Here is a 25,434-nt window from a genome sequence, read left to right as displayed (position 1 = left end):
CTTAGCATTATACTCTCTAGATCCATCCCATGTCATTGGAAATGGCAAGGCTTCATTCTTTTTCATGGCTGAGCAATATTCCATTGACTATATATACCACGTCTTTATCCATTCATCAATTGGGCTGTTTCCATATCTTGCCTATTGTAAATAATATTGCAATAAACATTAGGGTGCATGTATTGTATTCTTTGGGTAAATCCCTGTAGTGTGATTGCAGGATCATAGGGTCATTCAATTTTTAACTTTTTAAATATTGACTTTGTACCCAACCACTTTAAATAATTCATTTATCAATAATTTCAATTATAGATTTTTTAATTCTCTACATGTACAATCATATCACCTGTACATACATACAATTTTGTTTCTTCCATTATAAACTTCTTCCTTTAAATTCCTTTTCATGCCTTATAGGGCTATCTAGGATGTGAGAAACAATGTTGACTAGAAAGGTAATAGAAAGCATCCTTCTCTTGCTCCTAATCTTGAAGGGAAAGCTTTCCAAGTTTCACCATTTATTATGTTTATTTTAGGTTTCTTATAGATACCCTTTATCAAATTAAGGATGTCCCTTTATTCTTAGTTTGCTAAGAGCTTTAAAAAAAAAAAAACTCCTTGAGTGAATGTAGAGTTTTATCAAATGCCTTTACTGCATCTATTGAGATGTCCAAATCATTGTTCTACTTTTAATTTGTCAATGTGGCAACTGATTGGTTGTTCTAATGTTAAACTTTTCATTCATGGAATAAACCCAACTTCATCATAGAGCATTTTCTTCTTTATATATTGCTATATTCAGTTGGATTAACATTTGCATTTTTTTAAGATTTTATTTATTTAAAAAAAAAGATTTTATTTATTCATGAGAGACACAAGGAGAGAGAGAGGCAGAGACACAGGCAGAAGAAGAAGCCAGTTCCATGCAGGGGGCCGGAAATCGATCCCGTAGATCCCAGGTCTCCAGGATCACGCCCTGGGCGTGAAGGCGGCGCTAAATGGCTGAGCCACCCAGGCTGCCAGGATTAACATTTGTATTGGGCACTTTGTATGTATGCTCAGAAAAACTGGCATCCAATTTTATTTTCTCCTATTAGCCTTGTTGGATTTTGGTATCAAAATCATGTTCTTTTTCTCTTCTTTGGGAAAATGTGTGGAATTCTTAGATTGTCTAATAGAACTTACAAGTAAATCTTTATGATCCTGGAATTTTGTTAAAGGAAAACTTTTTTACTATTGGTTTAATGTCTTAAATGGTTACAAAACTACCTAGGTTTTCTTTATCTATTGAGTCTGGTTTTGTAAGTTTTATCTTTTATACATTTGTCCATCTTCATCTAATTCTTTTAATTGTAAAATCATCTAAATTTGTATACTATATTCTTCTCTGTTAAACATCTACAACTTTAATGATATCCTCTTTTTATGCTATTTTTCAATGAGAAAAACTAATTCTTTTTAAAAAGAAATGATACCTACTCATGGTAAAAACAAGATTTTAACTATATAAAAGTATATGGAATAGAAAATGAAAGTCCTCAAATCCCATTTCCCTCAGCCTAAGATAACTACTGTTAACAATTTGATATACATCCTTACTCTTTTCTATACTTGCATAGACATATTCTTCTCCATAGATATGGGCACACGCTTCATATACATTTATGGAACATCCTTCCTTTCACTTACAATATCATCAACACCTTTCATGGCAATGGTTATAGCTCTGCCTCTTCCTTTTTAATGGCTATATATACTATTCCACCAAAGTAGATAAATTATTATTTATTTAGCCAAGTTCCTTTTTTTAAGATTTTATTTATTTATTCATGAGAGACACAGAGAGAGACAGAGACAGAGACATAGGCAGAGGGAGAAGCAGGCTCCCTGCTCCCTCCCTGCAGGGAGCCTGATGCAGGACTCAATCCCAGGACCCCAGGGATCATGCCCTGAGCTGAAGGCAGACGCTCAATCACTGAGCCACCCAGGTGCCCCTATTTAGCAAAGTTCATAAGCCACACTCTTTGGTTCTTGTTTTGTTTTGCCATGGGCAATAATAGAGGAAGGAGAAAAATCTTTCCAAATGAAAGTAGAACCCAGGAAGCTGTTTTGAGATTGGCTATGAGCAAAGAAGGAGCTGCTGACTTCAGCCCTCCTGCTGGCAACACTCACCCCCATCTCCACAAGCAAGCTTCTCAAGAGAAGATCTAATACCTCATAGATTCAAAGAGATTCCAGAAACATAAATAACTCTAGGGTATTTCTAGGGAAAACTAGAAAGGGTACAGGGAAGCAAAAGTTTTTTGCTTACAAAAGTTGGACAGAGATTCCCTGGGCTCAAGATCAGTGTGAGCATTTGCTATAAATATAAAGCACCATTTCTGCCACCAACCTACTCTGAGGTCACTGGGTAGCAATGGGTTGGACTCTCGGCATCACAGGAGCCTCTGTCTTCTCTTGCAGGGAATATTCTCATTTGAATTCCAGCCCCTGAGAGCTGGAGAAACCTTTGGGAGACTAACACTGCACAACAGTGATTTGGGTTACTACCTGTATGAGCTCAATTTGAAGGCCACGCCAGCACTGCCTGAAAAACCCATCCACTTCCAGACCACTCTTGGCAGTGGTCAGAGCATCTTTGCCAAGTTCACCAATTACACCCGGCAGAAGACCGAATACTACTGCAGGGTGAGCAGCTGCTGTCCCCTGCTCTGCCCTTCCCTTGCCAGAAGTCGGAGCTTAAAAATAATAGGAGGATACAGGGGGTGCAGAAATGTGAAACTCTGAGGGAGTCAGGTGCTTCATCCAGCCGGGAAACTCCCAGCTAGAAATAAACAGAATCAGGCCTGGGTTCTTCCTTACAGACTCTATCTTAACAAGCTGGGGTGGGGACAGTTTTGCTTCCCACAGCACGTGCAGTGGACACCAGAGGAGACAGTAGTGCTTGGTGGTCATGTATAGGCCGTGAAATCCAGCAGACTTGGATTTGAACCCTGGCTTCTCCACTTAATCTTTGTATGAATGATTTGCTAAAGCTCTCTAACCTTTTCCAGAAATGGCAATAATACCCCAACCTCACAAGATTGCTCTGAGGCTTTTAAGAGATGCATATAAAACTGTTTCCATAGAACCTGGCTCATAGTAAATACTTCATATATGTTCCAATTATATAAACTGGAATCCAGGTTTAACTACTGAAACAGAAACCCAAAATAACAACAAAGTAAAATAACAGTGTGAACATAAGCAGTTTGGACTGGAATGGTAGCTCCATGACATCAGGCATGCAGACTCCTTTTGCTCCAATGCTCTTCCCTCTGTAAAGAGCTGCTTTGGTCCACAGTGGCCGAGATGACTTACCATGATGTCTGCATTCCAGCCAGCTACAGGGGAGTGGCAGGGAGCTATATATATCCCTTCCACTCACATTCCCTTGAACAACACTACGTAAGACCACACCTAGCAACAAGTGGAGCCAGGAGATGCGGCCTTCACACAGGGTGGCCCTCAGCAATTCCATGGCTACAGTCAAGAGGCATAGGCTCTTGATCAGTCATACCAGCCAGGAGAAGCTAAGTTATGCTGTAGTAACAAATAGTCAAAATCTCAGTGGCTTAAAAAACAAAGGTTTGTCCCTAATTTGGGCTCTCTATCCAGTGAAACTCTGCAGGGGACTCTGCTCATCACAGCCATTCAGGGATCCAAGCTGAAGGGCACCCACCAGCTCAGATGTTTCAGGTCACAGTGCAGAGGGGTGAAAAGATCCCAAGGGGACTTGCACTGGCAACTGGACGCCCTGGTGTAGAAGTGACACCTTTCACTTCTGCTTGCAACTAACTGTCAAGAACTAGTCCCCCTGCCTCCATCCATGAGGAACCAGACTGTGCAGTCTTTTGTGCATGTGAGAGAAAAGGAGAGCCAGAGAGGGGGGAGTAGTGCCAGTGAATGCTGCACTGACTTAATCCAGCTTTGTATCTCTGGGCAATTTATTTAACATCTCTTAGCCTTGATTTCCTTGTAGTAGAATGGGTATAATAACTAGTATTACCTACTCTTCAAGGGAGTTGTAAGGGCATGACTTTTTATGACCTGCTCAGCCTCACACAAATGTAGGCTGCTTCCGGTCTGAGAGTGGACGGGCCAGGGATGGGCCCGAGCTGCCAGTGTGCCCTTTAGGATCCTGTGTGAATGTGAACCAAGTGCATTTGTTTCTCTTTCAGACTGACTGTCAAGACTTCCACATGGAAAAAGTCATTACCGCAGCCCCAGGAGCTCAAGGAGGCACCGAAGTCAGTGTGGAAGTCTACTTTGAGCCCAGCCACCTGGGTGAGACCAAGGGCATCCTGATGCTGTCTTCGATTACTGGTGGGGAATATACCATCCCCCTCTTTGGAGTGGCTCTACCCCCGAAGCCCCAAGGTCCCTTCCTGATCCGGGCAGGGTACAACATAGTCATACCCTTCAAGAACATTTTCTATCAGACAGTCAACTTCTCCTTCATGGTGGAGAACCCAGCCTTCTCTGTTCGTGCTGTAGACTCTGTGCGGCCCAAGAAGATCAACAATATCACAGTCTACTTCGAAGGAAACCCATCAGGCAGCAAAACACCCATCACCAGCAAGCTGATTGTGTCTTGTCCTCCCAGTGAAGGCAACGAAACAGGCATTAAGTGGGTTTATTATCTGAAGGGGATCACCCCTTAGTGGTACCTAAGGCCAGCTGTGTTAATGTAAAGGCATCTCCTCAACCTTAAAATCTATGTATTATTCTACCCTGGTGAAGAACAGAGAAAACAGAATTCTACTGCTACTGTTTTATCTCCTCATTCAATTATAGGGACACTTATTTCCATATTGTATGCATTTCAAATATATATATATGAAATATATAATCATATTACACATGATAACTACAAAAAAATGGAGCTATATTGTACTTTGCCAGGGCGAGTCTCTGAATTTAGCTTCTAACCATATCCTGAGAGCTCAAGTAATAATCCCTATCTTTAATAAGATGACACAGATACCACACTCATGACCCCCTATCAGCTAGCACTTAGCAGTGCATAACACTGGGGCACCACAGTGCCTTTTAAAAATCCATAATGGCTTAAAGAGCCCTTAGGCATGCCTCTATTTTGATACGATATTATATCCTGCTTTCACATAAAAGCCAAATAAGACACTATTTTCAAAATGATAACACACATAACACTTGTGCCATTATTGCAGGGCCAGGGGCTGGGGATGCTCCCTCTACCTCTGAACCCCATATCTGTTCCCCACAGAAAGCTCTCACTGAGGGTCACGTCCCCCACTCCCACTCCCAGCCCTGTGCATAGCTGGCAGCCTGTAGCACAATGATTCTCTACCCATCTGCACGTCAGAATCAGCCTGGTGCAGACCCTTCCACCCCAAATTCTGATTTAATTGGTCTGGTGAGGGATGTGGGCATCATTTTCTCTTCCAAACCTGTACATTGAGAACCAGTGCTACAGATCATACACCCACCTGGCCATGAACACTGCAACTGAGTCAGAAATCGACTTCTAGAGGAGGACCACATCCCAATATGATATGATTAAACAGCAACCATTCTGTATGTACAGAAAGGGTGAGGTCTAAGTCAATGCCTATCTTAAGAGGGAAAGCACTAGGGAAGCTCCACATCCAAGCAGGAGTGGGACATCTGCCTTGGTCCAGGCTCTGGCCATGGGTCCTGCAATGTGTGTTAATAGGACCACTTAATGATAATAATAATAATAATAACAACAACAACAATAGGACCACTTATCTGTTGGCGCCACCTGATGAAATAAAGATGATTGCAGACTGGCCCTGGAGTAGATTTGCTTCTACAGGCATGCCTGAGGGTCCTCTGCCCTTCGCATCTGCTATAGCCCACCTGCGAGAGAGGGAGAAAGCATGAAAGGAGATAACGAATGCTCCAAACAAGTGGTTCTGAAAAATGATCTTTAGAACAGCAGCAGCAGCTAGAATTTATTAAAAATGCAAATTCTCACAGCACACCCAGACCTGCGGAGTCAGAAACTCCAAGGGTGTGGCCCAACAACCTGTGTTTTAATAAGCCCTTAGTGCTTTTATAGATGTGTTTTTGTAATGGAAGGAGACTCTTCTAATCCTCAGCCCAGTATATCCTACACTCAGCTAAAGTATTTGCAGACCTACATGTAATAGTTCATTTGCGCAACCACTAAAGATGCTGCTAACGGGCATAAAGACAAAAACTAGATGACAGATTTTCCAGATGGTTAAATGAGCAAAGAATGCACTACACAGCCATCTGAGAGGATACCAAGATCAATGAGCACGTGCTACGACTAGCAAACACCCAGAATCTGATGAAACCGGTGCTTTTCAAATTTTATTTTCTCTCAAAATCACCCAGAGGGCTCGCTAACCCACAGGCTGTCAGGCCCCATCCTCAGAGGGTCTGATTTAGTAGATTTCGTGGGCTCGAGAATTTGCATTTCCACCGGGTTCCCAGTGGGGCCGTTGCTACGGTCCAAGGAGCACACTGCCCAGCACAGCTGTGAAGCCTCAGTGGCCTTTCACCAACACCACCTGGGAACGAGCTAGGCAGAGCTGGACATGCAGGATCTTGAGCTGCCCCAGACCTACTGGATCAGAATTCGCATTATAAGCCCTCTCTAGGGGATGATGGGCACTCTGCAGCTGAGAGTGGCTGTCTTAAAGGCAACTACAGAAGTTGGGCCTTTGTGGAATCCACAGCTCTGGTGCTCTCCATTAGGACCCTGGAAACAACTCTCACCAACTCTGCTTTTGACCTTGCCCAAGAAACTGGCCTTTCCCAGTATATCCCTCCTCCCTCCTCCCACCAGAGGCATAGCTGGGGGTGGGGGAACAATTGGCCTACCACCACCTTCTTCAAAAGGGGCATCCTCTCAACAGTTTGAAACCTGGTATGGCAGATGGTTTGAGATGGAAGAGAAGATACAAGAAGCTGTGTGAAAGTCAGCCACAACAGGGCAGAGCACTATGACACTCGCCCTGGGAACCACCACCACCACCCACTCACCCCATGAGGGTCAGTGCTTTAAGTGTATTCTGTTGAGCCAGAAGGTTCCCAGCCACCGCCCCAGACACTGGCTGCTATGGAAACTGGCCACTTCCCAAGTTACCACCAGCAAAATGCTGCCTGGTGGCCAGGGACAATTGCTCCTACCTCAGCCCTGCCTCAGCTCTCCCCAAGCCACTGAGTCTAGAGCCCATAGTCTCATAGGCCTCAAGTGAGGAGGCTGGCCTTCTCCCTAGGACCAGAGTCTGCTCAGACCCTCCCCAGCAGGAACCCCTTTTCCAGGTGACTTGAGATGTGGTGCATGTCTTCCCTTGAGGTCGTTCTCCTACTTCCTCTGCCTCAAAAAGACAGTTACAAAAATTGTTTCATTTTGGGAAATTTGAAATGACAAAGTAGCTCAACAGTGGGCTGGGGAAGAAGCTCAGTGAAAATTAACATTCTGACACAAGCTAGGGGAAATTACCTCTGAAAGGATACATTCTCAGCAAAGCAGACCAGGAGGCATCTCACTGGGGGTGTTCAGAGACATCAGGGCTGCAGTTTGACACAGGTCCAGGGAACAGATGCACAGAACATCATGTGAATGGGGGCTCCTGACATCGTTCAGCTCAGAGGCCCTGGTGAGTATGGCCTGCTGTTTGACCATGTCTTTAGGGAAGACTGGCCCCAGGTCAGGAGTGACAATATTGTGATGTTATGAGACACTGCCAGATACCAAGTGTGGGATTCCCCTTCAACATGTTACCCTGAAACTCCAGCAAAATTACATTGCTATTGGAGAAACTGCTTTGCATGGTTCCAAGATTTGGGCACAATTTCTCGCAGTGGTCACCAGGATCCACTTGCTACCATTTCCATAGCGTAGGTACTAACAATCAGGTGTCACATGGCTGCAGATGAGTTACAGCTGCGAATTATGATGGCTAGTGTGCAACCAGGCATATCAATTCCCTGCTAGTCTAGAAGTGTCTGAGTCAGAGTGGCCACCAGGGTTAGAGGCGTGAGCACATGGAGAAGGCAATGGTGGCCTTGGGCTTTCTTCTCAATGCCACAGCTCAATGCCACAGCCAACTCCAGGATGCATAAATAACCTTAATTAGTTGGTACTTTCCAAGATATCAGAGAAAGGAAACCACTTTTTTTCCCCAGGAATTTCTGAACAAAAGGCAGGACAAAGCATGGGTTTAGGCCTTGAGTAAACTGGTTTCTTAGCAACCATATCCAGGATGTGATTTTAGGAGAAAAGAGTTCCTTCTGGTCAAAACATTGCTGTTTTAATAATTAAAAACTGTATCTCATTATGACCCTTGGGAAATTTGGTTCACCTTTAAGAAAAAGCCAAACCAAACAGCAAAAGAAACAGATGAAACACTATATTAGATATGGGTCCAGTGGAAATGAGTACATACTAGGGAAATAGATCCAAATCATTCCTGTTGATTTAATTGTTTTTCATTGTTTTGCATCAACCATCATCAAAATTCTAAAGACAAAAACTTTGCAAAGATATTTGGAAATGTACTTATCAGTGCCACTTGGTACCAAGGTAAGAGAAGGAAACTATTAAGCAAAACATTTTCACTGGAGACAAATCTAAATTTGGGGCAGTTTCGGATTGGTGGTGCACCCACCTTCATTCATTGCATTGTGTTGTCAAAGGTTTTAAAAGCTGTGAAAACCCTACCAGTAAAGGAAGGGTTTTCACAGATTTTTCCAGACACAATTCCTCCATGACTTACTGAATTTTGGGTTAGCTTTTGTCTTTGTTTTCTATGGCTGCATAACAAATTCCCACAAATCTAGCAGCTTAACATGAGTTTCTTATCTCACAGTGTCCATGGGTCAGAAGTCCAGAATGGACTAAGCTGGGTTCTTGGCTCAAGGTCTCACAGGCTGAAATCAAAATGCCACCCAGCTGCATCTTTATTTGGAGGCTCAGCTGGGAAAAGAGCCACTTCCAAGTTCCTCTGATGTGTTGACAAAATTCATTTCCTTGCAGCCTATGATTGAAGTCCCCATTTTCTTGGCAACTGACAACCCTCAGGAGATCCCTCTAGGCAACTAGAGGCTATTCTAATGTCTTTACCATGTGGTACAACATAGACCATTCACTTTTGCTACTGTTTACTCTTCAAGGCCAGCAGAAGAATCTCTCTCCTGCTTCAAATGCCTTCTGTCTACTTTTAAGGCCTCATCTGATTAGGTTGGACCCACCCAGGATAATCTCCCTTTTTATTAGCTCAAAGTCAACTGATTAGGGACTTTAATTACATCTACAAATTTCCTTCTGCTATATAACATAATTGTTAGAGTGACGGGCCACTGTATTTACAAGTCTTGTTCACACACAAGGGGAGGGGATTATACAGGGTACCACCTACCCAAAGGGGTGGGAATCTGGGGCCATATCAAAATTCTGTTTAGCATACCCTCCTCACCTGGGTCCCAAAGACTCTGATCTACGGATTGAGGATAAGACTCTTCTCAACTTTGCTATCAGAATCACATGCACACTATTGAGTGAGTACTTTTCACTCAATAGAAAAAAAGTGCTATCATGTATCATGCTCGTATTTAATACTCTTTGTGCTCCACTGAGGTGTAGCCCTTGTCCTAAAATCCTTGTCCACTATGGAAGCTTACAATAAAGAACTCTGATGCATCTCCCTGTTAGCCACAATATGTCATAAAGTGCTTTTTAAAATTTTGCCACAGAGCTTCAATTTCTATTCCACCATTTAGCGTGGCACTCAAAGCTTTTGGAAAGGCTGCTTTACAGTGGATGCATCTGGAGACCTGCACCCAGCACATCTGGGGCTTCTGCTGCCTGTAATCCAGCCCTCTAAGATACCCAAGCACGGTAAACAGACTCCCCTGAGTCCCAAGTGGTGGGGTGACAGCCACTGTTGACACTTGAGATTTTAGATGGCAGACAGGTAGCACTGTTTTTAATTGAGAATTTAATGTTTTAGAAACATGTAACTATTCACAGCCATGATTTCAGCACATAAGCAAGACTAAAGAATGTAAGATTTCCGAAAATAAGTTGATTTGAGAAAAATATATATATATATTTTTATATAACAGTACAAGTGGCTAGACTATGGCAAAAATCGCGACGGTATTACTCTAATTTGGGAAACACTCCCACATGCGAAACTGTTGACTAGGTAGTAAATGAACTAGTGGATTCAGTATTTAGAAAGTTATGCTTAGTTCAGGCTCCATGAACCCCGTCGTGCTCCCAGAGGTGCACAGAAGCCCACCACGTGCGGGCACCCGCGTGCATGGGACACGAGCCTCAGAAACCCCACCTTGGAGGGTATTACTCTGGGAAACAAGGGGTAGTGGAAGGGGGGAGGGATGGGGTGACTGGGTGACGGGCACTGAGGGGGCACTTGACGGGATGAGCACGGAGTGTTATGCTCTATGTTGGCAAATCAAATTCCAGTAAAAAAAAAATATATATATATATATATATATATATATATATATGGGCAGCCCGGGTGGCTCAGCGGTTTAGCCCTGCCTTCAGCCCAGGGTGTGACCCGGGGGACCGGGATCGAGTCCCGCGTCGGGCTCCCTGCATGGAGCCTGCTTCTCCCTCGGCCCGTGTCTCTGCCTCTCTCCCTCTCTGTCTCATGAATAAGTAAATAAATCTTTTTTAAAAACACCCACACAAAGAAGATCTCGGACCACCACCAGCAGGCGGGAGGAGAAGGGGCGCCTGGGGGGGCGGGGACAACCCACCTGCAGCCTGCGTGCGGGGGCGTGGCGGGCAGGGGGCGGGGCCTGGGGCGGAAGGCGGAAGCGGCCGCAGAGTCACATGATCTGAGTAACATGGCCGCTGCCCCTTGAGCACTGCCGGTGCCTGGCGGGAGCGGGTCGCGTGAGCCGTTGGCTGCGGGGAGCAGGTGTGCGGGGGCGGGGTCCAGGCCGGGTTCCGAGGCGGCGCGCGGCGGCGGAGCAAGGCCGGCAGGTCCAAGGCTGCGTGGTCCATGAGCCGGCGCCCGAGGCAGCGCGGAGCCGCTGACTCCCCCGGCCCCGGCGCCGCCCGGGCAGCCGCGGGCTGAGGAGTCGCGGGGCTCCGGGGAGCGCCTGGAGCTGCCACCATGAACCCGGAGAAGGACTTCGCGCCGCTCACGCCCAACATCGTGCGCGCCCTCAATGACAAGCTCTACGAAAAGCGGAAGGTGGCAGCGCTGGAGATTGAGAAGTAAGAGCCGCGGGCCCCCAGGTTTGGGCGTGGGGAGCGGAGCCAGGACCCCGCCCTGGTGATGAGGGGCCCCTGCAGCGCCGTGCAGGGGATCAGGAGTCCCAGCTTTGCTTCAGATGGGCCGGATGACTTGGGCCGAGTTCTCTAACCGCCTGGTGCCCCCAAAGGACTGCCGTGCAATTAAAGCGACAAAGCGAATGTGCAGTGTAGGGCTTAGCACGGTGCCTGGCACACGGCGCGTCTTGTGGACTCCACCAAAACCAGCAAATCAGAGAGGGGCCTCTGTGATGGGAGGGAAGTGGGAAGCATGAGAATCTGCTAATCATGTTGACCTGCCTCATTTCTTACCCAAGCTTCTGACAAGTGAGACCATTGGGTGACCAAGGGGAGAAATCAGGTCCCAAATCTCAAGACTTAGAGGGCTGTTTATTTTATCTCTGCCTATCACCCTTCCCTGCAGGTGGAAGTAGGAATAATTTGACCTTTATTACTTCTACGGTCTTATAACACGTATGTGTAACCATGACCTGACATTTTGCTCTATTTCCCAAGATGTTCAACTAGGAATGTTATATTAAGATTTTCTGCTATTATTTTATATTTGTATTTTTTTTTCCAGTCAGATCTTTGTGATAAAGTCAGGTGCTGGATGACTTGAGAAGAGCAGAAAGAATCAGGCTGTGAAACTTGGAAGAATGCCAGGCTGGGAGTCAGGACACATGGACTGTAGTCCTGCCCTCTCCAGTAGGGTAGCCACTGGCCATGCATAGCTATTTATACATACATCATTAAAGATAAAAGAAATCTAGTTACTTAGTCAGACTACCCATATTTCGGATGTCCAGTTACCACATGTGGCTGTTGACTACCATAATGGGCAGTACAGGTCTTAGAACATTTCCATCACTGCAGAACATTGGACAGCTCCAGTCTAATCCATGCAGTGAAGCCCATTCTTTGACCTTGGGAAGATTGCTTCTCTGGGAACCTCTTAACCTCAGCATGATAGACATTTTGGGACAGATAAGTCTTGGTTGTGGTGTGCTGTCCTATGCATTGTGGGATTTTTAGCAGCATCCCTGATCTCTATCCAGTAGCCACCAGAAGTATTTCAAATGTCTCCAGACAGTGTCTCCAAATGTCTCCTGGGAGTCCAAAATCACCCCAGGTGAGAAGCACTGCCTTAACTGCTTTGGATTTTCCCTTCTTCCTCACGTAAAGGGTTTGGGCTGTGTTAAGAGGACCTTCCCATTCAGCGCTAACATTCAGTATGTCCAAAACCACCTAGTTTCTTCTCTCATCAGGCACCACTTTCTTGACTGCTTTGTTTCCATACTGCTACTTGTTTATGCCCTGGCTCTTACTAATGCTAGCAAGTCTTAAAGTTGGGTATCAATGCACTAAGGAGGAGACTCAGAGCTGATGTATAGACGTGGCTCCATGTCCATGGGTTTTATTGGCTTTGAAGCTACATTGCTACCCGAGTTTGGCCGTCACCCAGTCTGCTTCTTGGGAATGTCTGATTTTCATCATAGCTTGAATCATCTGTTGAGTCCGTGAATAGAGGTATTTATTTCAGCATTACTGTTGCCTCCAGCGCATATAAATGCTCTCACTCTGCAGACTGTAAGGGTTCTGTCTTTAATGGGGTTCTGTTTGCATTCAACATTGCCCTTGATTTGTGGAATTCAGAGAAACCTCCTAGGGCCTTAACTAGACTATGGATTCCTTTAGAGTGGAGACCCTATTTTATTTATCTTCAGCACTTGGCACAGCATCTGACAGTTGGTGTCTTAATGAGTGAATGACCGTACATTTTTGGTGGGGAAATAACATTATGGTCTAAGGACTTTGCTACCCCAAAGTGTATCCCATAGACCAGCAGCATCAGGATCACCTGGGAGCTTGTCAGGAAGAGATTCTCCAGCCTCACCCCAGACCTCTGGATCAGAATCTGCATTTGATAAGATCCCTAGGCGATCTGTGTACACATTAAGGTCTGAGAAGCACTGCCGTAGAGGGCCTTAATCTGTTTCTAGCCTTCTTCAGCCGTGTTTGAAATAAGGCGTGCCCAATTTGATATTTTCCTAAATATATGTATCACAAATTGCTTAGGAATAAGGACTTACTTATCTGTGCTTCACCAAAGAGCTTCCTGGTGTCTCTGCTTATGAGGACACTAATCCTATTGGATCAGGACCATTCCATCATGTCCTCATTTAACCTTAATTGCTTCTTTATAGACCATATCTCCAAATACAGTCATAGTGGGGTTTAGGGCTTCAACATATAAATTTGATGGGGACATAATTCAGTCTGTAATAGTAATCTTTTTTTTTTTTTTTTTTAAGTGATTACATGTAGGGACACCTGGGTGACTCAGTGGTTGAGTATCTGCCTTTGGCTCAGTTGGTGATCCCAGAGTCCTGGGATCAAGTCCCACTTCAGGCTCCCCAGATGGAGCCTACTTCTCCCTCTGCCTATGTCTGCCTCTGTCTTTCTGTCTCTCATGAATAAATACATAAAATATTTTTTAAGTGATTACATGTAAAGCACTGTCTGCCCAATTTGGGGAGAGGAGGATAGAGAGAAGCCTTTGTTTGATCACCGCACACCCCTCATCTCTTTACTTTGCATGGCTGCAAACATGAGCTAGGTAGTTGCATTTCACAGATGAGGAAACAGAAGCTCCTTGAGATTAGGTACTTTTCCCAAGGTTTCACAGCTAGAACCTGGATAGGAAACCCGGGCTTATCTGTCTCGAAAAGCTTCTCTACTACAATGAATAGTTTTCTCTGCCAAGAAGAGCACATATATTTGATAAAGCATGTTTCATACTCGAGCATTTACATAGTGGTTTTAACTGCCACTTTTGGTTTTCCAGAATCATCTGCTCAGTTGGACAGAGCCCATGCTGCATATGGTTTTCCAATAAGCGATTAAAATTCATAATAAGAGGAGGGTGTTTCTTCTTGATGACAGGCCTCACAGACATTGAAATGCAGAGACATGAATGCTTGGCTCAGTTGAAGAACCTTGAACTCTAGAATCTCAAGAGCAGGCCGGGTCAAGTGACCCAAGATCTGATCACTACATGTGTCAACCTGCTGTGCGCAGTCCTGGAGAGCTTTTTCCTGCATAGCCTCCCCCCAGTGTGCCCAGTTTGCTAAAGGATAAGGCACTTAGGTTAAGATTTTAGGATGGCTGTTTCAGGTTTGGTGGGCTCTCGATTTCAGGGGATATCGTCATTGCTCAGTCCTGATGCAAAGGTTGGTAAGACCCCAGGCTCAGCTCTCCAGGAGAGCGTGGTGTTAGGGAGAAATGCCAGGAGGCACTAGGATAACTGCAATCGATGCTCACTCTGCCAGGGGTGCCATGCCCCATGCTCTGGTGGCAGGGCCCCCTGACTGCAGGCTGAGAGAGGCAGTGCCCTTCATGGTAAGCAAAGATGGGCCCAGTGCCCAGGCTCTAGTGTTCCTGAACTTTGAGTTCCAAAAGCCAGCAAATGTAAGTAGGTGCCCAGGCCATGCCCCTGAGAATACCAAATACCAAGAGGGGGGTGGGGGCTGGGGGATAATGCACCCTTTGCCTACCAGGGAGGAACTGAGGATCCCTGGCACTATGAGCAGATAAAGGGTAACTGTTGAATTTGACCTGGCTCTGGAGCCTACCACTGCTGCGAGGAGACACTTTATCACCAGTGCCTTAAGGCAGGTATGGGTCAGAACTCCACCCAGCCCTGCCCTCCACAAATTGCCCCATCCAGAGGTTACAGACCAGTAGCTAGGGACTCTGTCCTGCTGGTAGACCTGTTTGGGTTGACCTGAATTGCAAGGTATTTTAAATTGAGGAATTTCACAGTGAAGCTCAGGTTTTTGGCTTCTCTTGAGGAATGGAAAGTGTGTCTCTGTGGGGCACACAGTTCACCATAGCAGGTACCGGCAACCTAGGAGCTTCCCTTTGGGCCAGGACATGGGCTCCCTAGTTTGCTTCCTGTATTGGTGCGTCCACCACAGCCTGTCCTCCCTTGTGTCTCCTGCCTGGCCCCTGCAAGCATGTGAGTTTGTGAACTCTGGTTTCATTCCTCTGTGCCTCAGTTTCCTCATCTTAAACACAAATGCACCTTGAAAACATTAGGCTAAGTGAAAAGAGCCAGTCACGAAGGGCCCTGTGTTTCATTTATATGAAAATTTCACTTCTATGCATTATCTAGAATAGGCAAATTCAGAGAGAGAGAAAGTAGAGTAGTGGTTGGCTAGGGCTAAAGGGACAGGATTTGCAGAATACGGGGAGTGACTGCTAATAAGTACATGAAAAACCACTGAACTGCACACAGTAAGAGTGAGTTTACGATATGTGAATTACAGCACTTTAAAAAAATAAGAGTAGTGTTTCATTATAATGTGAAGGAATCACTTGTTAAGTGGTCACAGTTATTGTCATCTGAGATTCAAACAGCTGCTCTCTCAGACTCATTTCCCCTTTTTATGATCTTCCCACCGATTCCATCCAGTGGAAGCTCAGGGTATTTTGTCAGTTAACTCGGAGGCCTTTTCAGATGGTCTTTGGTCCTTACCCAGAGGCAAACGTTCCACTTCCCCTGTTCATTTAGTGGAGACTAGTGAGCAAGTGGAAACCAAATTACTTAAATATTCAGCAGAGCAGATGGAGATATTTCCCCAGATTATCCCTGGGCAGTTGCTACCTGGATATGCCTCCTGAACACAGCACATGATGTAGAAAATAGAAAACCTTGAGGGATAAGTGGACTCAACCAGGACAAGAAAAGGCAGCAGCCCCGAGGCTACACTGAAAGCTTTACAACACAAGAATAAACACAACTTTGGATTTCTCTTCCTCTCCTTTGTTGGAGCCAGGAGTATGACAGGTTCTTGGTCAACTTTTACTGAATGAGTGTGATCTTGAGTGGTTTGTCAGATCACAGTTTGTCTCTCTGATTCTGAGTTTGCACTGGCACCACTATGTGAGCATGTGCAACACAGAGCAGATTATATGCCTTATTTTATTCTCTAAAAACAGTGTAAGGTCACTGAAATTAATAGCCCCACCTTATAACCAAGGACATCTCCTCTGAAGACATAGGAACATGAGTGCAGTGGCTAAAACCCCTGCCACCTGCTGACTAGGACATTTGGATATCACCAGATGAAAAGGCGTTCAGATTCAATAAAATTAGAAATATAAAGTGCTTGGTGCCCAGTAGGCACCCAACAGGTGGTAGCTGTGATATTTGAGGAGGGGGATAGTGCAACATAGTGGAAATGACTTTAAACCATGGAGTCAGAAAAACCTAGGTTTCATTTCCATACCTGTCTCAAAGTTGTGTGACCGTGTGAGTTTCTTAATGGCTCTGAGCCTCAGTTTCTCCCATCTGTAGAATGGGTGATATAGTACTTAACCCAGTGGTTTAATTTTAAGTTTAAATTAGGTAACGTATGTAAAGCATCTAGCACTTATTATCTAGCAGCTAGTAAGAGCTCAGCAAGTGGTTACTTATTACCTGCCTTCACAGTAGAAACCTGGCTGTAGAGCATTTCAAAACATCTTAAGTGTGCACGTCATCCATACTCCGTGTGTGTGGTAGGGGAATGCTTCGAGGATGTCTGAACACTGAAGAGGATGGGAAAATCTGTGGAGAAAGCTGCATTTCACTTAGGGCCTCAGCTCTCCACAAGGAAAGTTCGCTGTATAACCGGGTGTGTTCACTTTGCAGCTGATGCGGTTTAAGAAGATGGGCAAGAAGAACTGGTGTACAGTTGAAAGGGCTCAGGCTTTGAGGTGTGTCATGGGTTCAGATCTGCCGTGACCCTGGAAGGGGATTTGGTTTCCCTGAGACTGTTTCACCTCGAGGATGAGAGGGTAATCAGTGCAGAAGGAGTTTGTTATTCAAGGGGGTAACAGAAATCCTCAGTGTAGAGTGTGTGCCCGGGAAGGGGTCCATCACCAGTCCTTGTGTGACCTGTGATTGTCATTGCCTGGTTGCAGAGACCAAAGGGGTCCACCGAGGGGCTGTGTTTGCATTGCTGAGACGCCCTGGGTTTCTTCTGATGACAGTTCCAAATATGTCCTCCCCTGTCTGGGGTTCCTTCTGTCAGGGGGGGAGTCGGTGGGGCGCTTTGCACTGTTGAGGGCCGTGTCACAAGCTTGGAGCTGCCAAGTTGAGTTTGTGCCTTGTGGGAAGTAGGTGTTCGTGCCTCCGACCATGAGAATGGAGGTTCCGGACAGCCTCTAAGGACACCTCATCAGCCTGGGTTTTCCACACCTTTTAGAAGGAAGCAGGCAGAAGCAGACCCCCTTCTCTGGCACATAGAACAGTAATACTTGTGACCTTTACGTCAGGGAGGGTCCCAGGGATTTGTGATCCTGAGAGTTTCCGGACCAGATATTCACTTCAAAACTAGTGCAGCTTCAGATCCCTGCCTGTGGCTTGCAGCCTGTGGATGAAAGAGGAAACAATGTGGTCTTTTGAAGAGAGACTAGGCTTGCAACCCCGAGTGCTGGAGTTTAAACTCCACTCACTCTGCCTCCCTTTGTAGTGCATCTCTGTCTGCACACTCCTGTGAAGCAGAGAGGCGAGTCTGGTTGGTGGGCCTATTTTGGAGTACTAGAGAGGGGTACAGCACCCCTTGGCCCCTTGGCCCCTTGGCCCCTTGGCAGGTGGCTTTCAGAACATATCATAGCTTCTGCATCTTTCCCCAGCCACAGCTCTGGTGACCTGGGCCCTTGACCATGCGCCTTTGGGGATCCCAGTAGAGTGCCCTTTGCTCCTCCTAACACTCAGGGCTTAGGACCCCCCAGATACGGTAGTGGTTAGGCCACCAGGTTAGGTTTAGAATACTAGGCCACCCTGTGTCACCCATATGGCAGTGTGGGGCTCTGGCCGTGTTCGCCCGGCAACCTGTGCCATCTTTTGGTGCCGCCAGCCTCCCAGCCCAGTCCCCAGCCTTTGCTGGCTGTCCCCCACACTGAGCATGACACCAGACTCCCAGAGGGCAGGCATGGGAGACGCAGGCAGTCATGACCCCAGGCTGTCCTCAAGGACTTCATTCAAGGAACTGTGGAGATAGAAATGTACACATGAAAATGAGCCCTGACATTTGCCAGTGCGTTGCTGAGAAGAGAATGAGAGGGTCACTCAGTCCTTCAGAATTTAGACGAGGAGTGACCCCTTCCTGGGATGGTCCAGAAGAATAGCAGCTTGGATCTGAGCCAGGCTTTGAAGGCTGGGTAGGATGTGAAGCAGAGCTTTCCCAGAGAGTAGGGCACTAGGGACAGAGTGAGTAGGGTCCGGGTTTCCAGGATGTAGGTGGGTCTGGCTGGAGTACACTGTTGCCCTGAGTGCCAGGTAAAGAGCATAGCCTTGGCTTGTGAGACCGCTGTTCCTGCTTGACCCGCAGAGCCAGCCCCATGTTCTCCAAGCTGATAGCATTGGTGAGAGCATGTTCTTGTGGCTTCCCTTCCAGAGGAACCATTGTCTTGGTTTCCTGGACATACCCCCAAGTGTGCAGGGTTCTGGGGCCTCCAGACTCAAATGGGTTACTGTTGTTTTTTTTTTTTTTTAAAGATTTTACTTATTTGAGAAAGAATGAGCAAGAGAGAGAGAGTGCAAGTGCACAAGCAGGGGGCGGGGATACGGAGGGAGAGGGAGAAGCTGACTCCCCACTGAGCAGGAAGGCCAGTGCAGGGCTCAGTCCCAAGACCCTGGGATCATGACCTGAGCCAAAGGCATACACTTAACCGACTGAGCCACCCAGGTGCCCCAAACGGGCCACTATTTTTGCAGTGGCCTGGGATGCCCTGTGTTGAGCCCTGAAAGGATTCAGGGTGGTGAGGCCATCCAGCTGGTACTGAGCAAATGAGAAAGGTAGTCTTGGGCCTGCAGAGTCAGGTAGTGCTAAATCTGAACCTCCTGCTTGCCCATCCCCTGCCTTCGGGAGATCCTTATGCTCATGCAGGCTGTTACCCCAACATGAGAGCCCTGTTCCTCACACTCTCTTACCGTGCAGTCCCTGTAAGCCTTTGGATTTTTCCAAGCTCCATAACACCATCCAGACCCTTAACAACCCATCACTGAGGATTACTCTTAGCTTCCGTGGCTCCTTACTACCACCAGTAAATGCCAGTTCCTTTACCACACACAAGACTGGAAGCAGCTTCCCCGGCCCTGTCACCCGCCTCTCCTCTACCTGTGTTCTTTGCCAAGCCAAATGCCTCTCTCCTTCCTCTGAGCCATTGTTCACGCTCTTCCCTCTGTCTGGGCTGCTTGATCCTAAACAGTTCCAGAACGAACGCTCATCCTTCAGAGTGCGTCTCAAACGCTGACCATCTCGAAACCGTGCCTAATCCCTCCCCACCAGGTGGCGGGCCTGCTCCCTCTCGCCTGCGCTTCTCGCCTCACAAGCTTCTCAGCAGATCGTATTGTCTCCGCTTTGCATGCGAGTCCTGTGTGCTGTCTAGCTTCCTCCCTGACGTTCACCGCAGCAGAGAGCCCCTCATGGCGGGGAATGCATCTCTATGCTGGCTCCAAAAGAGGAGAGGGTGCCCTTTCCAGGTGCTCAGGGACCATTTGCGACCTGAAATAAGCAGACAGGTGAGGCCGTGGTTCCAGGATGGACTGTGCTGCTGGCACAGCTGGATATGCCACAGATGCCCTGTGGAAGCTTATTCCCACCCTGGGTGCTGCTCTAACTTGTCCTGAGCAGAAACACAGCCTGGCTTCCTCAGGAATACTCTCAGCAGCCAGCTCTCTGGATGGGCTGTCCGGGCAGGAGCCGGGCAAGGAGCGGGGACAGGAGCGGGAGGCACGGCCACTTCCAGTGGCTTTGGTGATCCCCGTATCCTGGACTCCTCGAGAACAGAGACACAGGTTCTAGATGTTTGTGGAATTCAAGGCACTGAGTACTTTTCGTCCAGGATATTTAAACCTGCAGCTAGAGACAAGTCATTCTCACTTCTCAGATTGTACCCACGTACTCTTTAGGCAGTGTGAAATCCCAAATCCAGTCTGCTGGGCTTAGAAAAAAATTTGCTGTTTGCATTGGCCGGGAATCGAACCCGGGCCTCCCGCGTGGCAGGCGAGAATTCTACCACTGAACCACCAATGCTCCAGCTGTGAGCGGCTGCGTGAGCGCCTCCCTTTAACCCCTGTCCGGAGCCTCCTTGTGGGTGCGCGATTCTCAGGATGCCAGGCCAGCCTGTGATGCTGCCACGTCAGCACAGCTGCAAGAGCGGGGGGGGGGGGGGGGGGGGGGGGGGATTGCTTTGCCTCAGACCTCAGGATAGAAACGAGAGTTGCTCGAGCCCCTTAGGGTGTGTGTGGGTGCGTGTGCGTGTGCGTGTGTGTGTGTGTGAGAGAGAGAGAGAGGGAGGGAGATTGCTTTGCCTCAGACCTCAGGATAGAAACGAGAGTTGCTCGAGCCCCTTAGGGTGTGTGCGTGTGTGTGTGTGTGTGTGTGTGTGTGTGTGTGAGAGAGAGAGAGAGAGAGGGAGGGAGAGAGAGGGAGGGAGATTGCTTTGCCTCAGACCTCAGGATAGAAACGAGAGTTGCTCGAGCCCCAGACAGCGCTCGGAGCTGAATGCCTCCCTGGCCCTCGGAGCGTGGGGAGCGTGGGTCCCCGTTCCTGCGGTTCTCGGGTTTCACCCCAGCTCCCCGCCAGACCCGGGCCTGGGCCGAGCCCCTCGCTGGCAGAGGGCGTGAAGGCCCCCACAGCCCGGCTGCCTCCAGAGCAGGGAAGCGAGGCCAGACTCCCCGGCCCAGCTGCCGGAGGCGGCACGGTGAGGAGATTGGCTCCTCCAGCAGGATCTCTGATGGGAAGCCTGCCAGGAAAAGGCAAAAGAGCAGCCGTGCATTGGCCGGGAATCGAACCCGGGCCTCCCGCGTGGCAGGCGAGAATTCTACCACTGAACCACCAATGCTGTGCTGCTCCCTGCCGCAGCGGCAGGGCTTTTCTCAAGGGGCCGTGTCTCTGGACAGTCGCACAGGAGCTCTGGCGGTCCCTGCCTCGCCTGGCTAGTCGGTCCCGTTTGGGAAGCCAGACAGGTTTCCAGAGAACCGTCCTTGTCCTTGCTGGGCCTGCTCCGGGAGGGGAGGGGCGGGGGGGGATTTGGCCTATGGAACTGGCATTGAACGTGCACCTCGGTTGGTCCGCTCATAGCTCCTAGCCCCCTGGGGCCGGTTTGGTGGAATTTCACCTTGTAAAGATCAGAGAGACCTCGCAGGCCACTCGTGCACCACCTTTCTGAAACAGCCATCCCTGCTCCCACACCCGCCAGCATGGGAACCAGGCCTGTTTTGGTCCCACCTGCGCTCAAGGTGTTTGGCACAGAATAGGTGCCGTATGACTTGCTGCCTTAAATCCCCCTCTAATGGTGTCAACCCCTCACTGAGCAGCTGTTTTGTAGGAGGGCTCCTTGCCTCATAGGGCAGCACGTGTGTTTTTGAACAGCTCTAATTACTGGCAGGTTCCTGACATGGCACAGGAACCACGTAGACTAATTGATATGCATTGGACTTAATTGTCCTTAAAATTCTTCGAAACAACTTGAGACCCATGTGGGCAGTGGTCCTGCCACGATGGACACAAACCAATTAGACAGTGAGTCCAGGCAGCTGCTTTGAGGAGTCCGTATTCTGTAGACGGCCCCTTGGCTGCTACGCTGGTAGCAGTCCCTCACCCTCGGATGATGGGACGGGTTCCGTCCGTCTCACAGCTTCCTAAGACGCTCTTCCACCATGTTCTTCAAAAACCATAAGAAGCTTCCCTGTCACCCGTGCTGTGAGATCCATTCTCCCTAATCTGACATGGCTGGAATGGCCAGAGCCAGTGGTGTTCCATGCGGATTTTTCCATCTCCTGTCAAGCCAGCCCATGCAGTGCAGCCTCTCCGGGCTGCTACCAGAGATACCTAATAAAAACGTAGATCTAAGTGTGTCATCCTGTTGCTGGAAAACTGTTACTAGGTTGTCTTCCTTGAACTGTCTAGCTGCTCCTTCCACAGGCCGAACTCCTTGTCCTTCTCTGATTACACCACACCTCTTTCCTGTGCCTGAGATGCCTTGCCCTCTACCTGGAAAGTGCCCGTGGGTGTTTTCCAGACCTGACCCAAATGGCACCTCCGATTCAGCCCAAGGAGATCAGCGCATGACATTTTTCTGGCCTCTCTGGTATCACTTGCACCACATGATGACAGTTACTTGTGTGTATGTGAATATTGCCCACTGATTGAGTGCCATCCCTGGAAATGACGACACAGACTCAGAGAACCTCTCAGGTGTGGGAATGGGGGGTTGAGCCAGTGTCAACTAAAGGTGGTTGACCAGCTGGTCACATTGCAGTTTTTGGTTCCCAAAAAGACATTCTCTTGTATTTTCTCTGATTCCCAGAAGTGAGGCAGCCCTGCTGTTCCACATTATGTCATGCACACAGGGAAACCATGACCCAGAATAGGGAAATGAACCGAGACCCAGCCCGCACCTTCCAGTTGACGGCAGAACTGGGAGAGGCCCACCCTGAGATGCAGGACTCCTGATTCCTCTTTCTGAATAGGTCATCTCCCTGCCGCATCCCTGACCCTGGAGCCAGCAGCCAGCATGGGGGGGTAAGCTTGACTCCACTGGCCTGCAGCCCCTCTCTCCTCTCTCTCTAGGCTGGTCCGGGAGTTCGTGGCCCAGAACAACACCGTGCAAATCAAGCATGTGATCCAGACCCTGTCTCAGGAGTTCGCCCTGTCCCAGCACCCCCACAGCCGGAAGGGGGGCCTCATCGGCCTGGCCGCCTGCTCTATTGCACTGGGCAAGGTGGGCCTTTCTCCCGAAGGGACAGACACTGCAACAGTGGCCTTCTCTCACCGCCCAGACCCAGCAGGCAGCCGTAGACTGCTGCATTCCTCCCGCTCTCAGCTGTGAGGCTAGTGCCCTGGAAGGCTGGCTTTGCGGCACTGCAAGTCTCTTCCCGTGACGTGGCACCTGGCCCTGGCCCAGGGGCCTACCTGGCTCAGGGCCAGCCCCACGCAGGGGAGCCGGGATGTCCCCAGGGGCCGGGGACCTGGCCCACAGTGAGCTGTGTCTCCTCCTGCCCCCTTGCAGGACTCCGGGCTGTACCTGAAGGAGCTCATTGAGCCGGTGCTGACCTGCTTCAATGATGCAGACAGCAGGCTGCGCTACTACGCATGCGAGGCACTCTACAACATCGTCAAGGTGGCCCGTGGTGCCGTGCTGCCTCATTTCAACGTGCTCTTCGACGGGCTCAGCAAGGTGACCACCCCTCCTGCGGCAGGGCCCCCGGGTCCCCACACCCTGTCTCCCAGATACAGGCATCACAGATACATACACTGGTCTGTTCAGTCTCACTGCCATTTTCTTTCATGGCCTTGTATTGACTTTTGATGGGGTTTTTCTATTTCTCTATTGATTTTTATCGCATTTGATGAAAGCATTAGTCCACCACAGAGTGGAGGGGAAAAACAGCTTGAAAAGCCTTAACTCCTCTTATAGAAGGTGAGGATGGTGAATCCATAGTACAGACTGTATTTCCCCTGTGAGGGGAGCACCAGCCTGTAAGCTCTAGAAAAAGCTGCACTTACAAAGGCTGCAGAGCCCCTACCACACCCTCCTTAGCACCTCAATCAGCCCCACAAAGTGCACGCCGAGGCACAGAATAGCCTGGAAGCTCTGCTGCCCACCACAGTCATTTCCAGGGCACTAGCCTCACAGCTGCCTCGGTCCCACCTCCAGGTGTGGAGAGAGGACCTAGCATTTTAGGATTGGAAACCCTTGAGGAAGGCTTGTGAGAACAAGCACCTGACCTGGAGGCAGCAGGTTCCAGAACAGAAGGAGAAGTCCACTGCATTTCGGTTCCTTAGCCAGGTTCCATTTTGCCTGTCCCTACCTCCCCTCCCTTGCTTCAGTTTATTCCCTAAAAGAGATGTCAATTTATATTCCCGACTGTGCCAGGGACCTGGGCTATGGATTTTTTGTAGATTTCTTGTCCTATATATTGACTGTAACCGTCTGTTTCTGTATCTCTCATAGCTGGCGGCGGACCCAGACCCTAATGTAAAAAGTGGATCTGAGCTCCTAGACCGCCTTTTAAAGGTAGTACTTGGTCTTTGCTTTTGTTTTGGAATGTGTTTCTTCCATCTGTCTGTATAGCTTATAAACTGTATCCGTGGGGCTGCTCTTCCTAATTGTTAAAAATGTTTTCATTTACATATAGTAAAATTGACTTTGGTGTACAGTTCTTTTTTTTTTTCTTTTTTTTGAGAGTGAACAAGAGAAAGAGTACAAGCAGAGGGAGGTTCAGTGGGAGAAGCAGATTCCTCACTGAGCAGGGAACTGAATGTAGGGCCCAATCCCAGGACCTCAGGATCATGACCTGAGCAAAGGCAGTAGCTTACCCAACTTAGCCACCCAGGCATCCCTGGTATACAGTTCTATGACAAGTGTACAGAGCTATGTCACCAACACAATCAAAATACAGAGACATTCTATCACCCTAAACATCTCTTTGTGCTAGCCCCACTCAGGGCAAAGGAGACTGCCCACCACCTACCATCATCCCCCCCACCCCATGACTGGGGGTGCTTATGCTGAGCTCCCTGGGGCATTTGATCCAGATGATCAGTCCTCTTGACTTTGATTCCTGTTTTCACTCCAGCATTTTTGCTTGTCCTTTGGTCTGTGAGAGGGTGGTTCCTCCGGGACCTCTGCTACCTAGCATGGGCTCTGCCATTTTGTTCTGTGACCACCTAACCCCCTAGAGCTTTAGCCCTGGGGTCAGTCAGGTCAGCCTGCCCTTGGCTTCTGACTCTCAGCCGGTCAAATGCCTTTGATCCACAGGACATTGTGACAGAGAGCAACAAGTTTGATCTGGTGGGCTTCATCCCTTTGTTGCGGGAGAGGATTTACTCCAACAACCAGTACGCCCGGCAGTTCATCATCTCCTGGGTAAGGGCCGGCCCCACGACAGTTTCTCCAGCTGTAATGAGCCTCTAGTTTAGTAAAATCCGCCCTCTGGCACACCCTGGGCAGTTCTTGCGGCTGAGAGAAACCTCGTTATTATCCCTCTGATAGCCAACAACCTCAGGTAGTCCGAAACATGTTTATTCCAGCCTGCCCCAGAGCCTGTCATGTTTGCTTCA

The 25,434-nt window shown here is 48.3% G+C and overlaps 2 protein-coding genes and 2 non-coding genes across 5 annotated transcripts in view; 2 read left to right on the top strand and 2 right to left on the bottom strand.

Annotated features, from left to right (window-relative positions):
* The window catches only part of HYDIN (HYDIN axonemal central pair apparatus protein), a 332,032-nt gene extending 326,196 nt beyond the window's left edge, over positions 1 to 5,836 (top strand). Inside the window, exons 85-86 of the mRNA XM_072731571.1 lie at positions 2,464 to 2,688; positions 4,221 to 5,836. Of these exons, the coding sequence (XP_072587672.1) occupies positions 2,464 to 2,688; positions 4,221 to 4,703 (708 nt within the window). The 3' untranslated portion in view covers positions 4,704 to 5,836. The remainder of the gene's footprint in view (positions 1 to 2,463; positions 2,689 to 4,220) is intronic.
* Positions 5,837 to 10,866: 5,030 nt separating this feature from the next.
* Positions 10,867 to 25,434, top strand: part of VAC14 (VAC14 component of PIKFYVE complex) — a 100,903-nt gene continuing 86,335 nt past the window's right edge. For both annotated transcript variants that reach the window (XM_026011639.2, XM_026011640.2), the window contains exons 1-5: positions 10,867 to 11,275; positions 22,942 to 23,092; positions 23,381 to 23,548; positions 24,326 to 24,388; positions 25,133 to 25,240. In XM_026011639.2, coding sequence (XP_025867424.1) covers positions 11,172 to 11,275; positions 22,942 to 23,092; positions 23,381 to 23,548; positions 24,326 to 24,388; positions 25,133 to 25,240 — 594 coding nt within the window. In that variant the 5' untranslated portion in view covers positions 10,867 to 11,171. The remainder of the gene's footprint in view (positions 11,276 to 22,941; positions 23,093 to 23,380; positions 23,549 to 24,325; positions 24,389 to 25,132; positions 25,241 to 25,434) is intronic.
* TRNAG-GCC (transfer RNA glycine (anticodon GCC)) lies at positions 20,330 to 20,400 on the bottom strand. Its single transcript has one exon. It is a non-coding gene; the product is annotated as a tRNA-Gly (tRNA).
* TRNAG-GCC (transfer RNA glycine (anticodon GCC)) lies at positions 21,141 to 21,211 on the bottom strand. The gene has a single exon. It is a non-coding gene; the product is annotated as a tRNA-Gly (tRNA).

Source organism: Vulpes vulpes, chromosome 12 (genome assembly GCF_048418805.1).
Source record: "Vulpes vulpes isolate BD-2025 chromosome 12, VulVul3, whole genome shotgun sequence".
Classification (NCBI taxonomy): domain Eukaryota; kingdom Metazoa; phylum Chordata; class Mammalia; order Carnivora; family Canidae; genus Vulpes; species Vulpes vulpes.
This window is presented reverse-complemented; position numbering and strand designations above follow the sequence as displayed.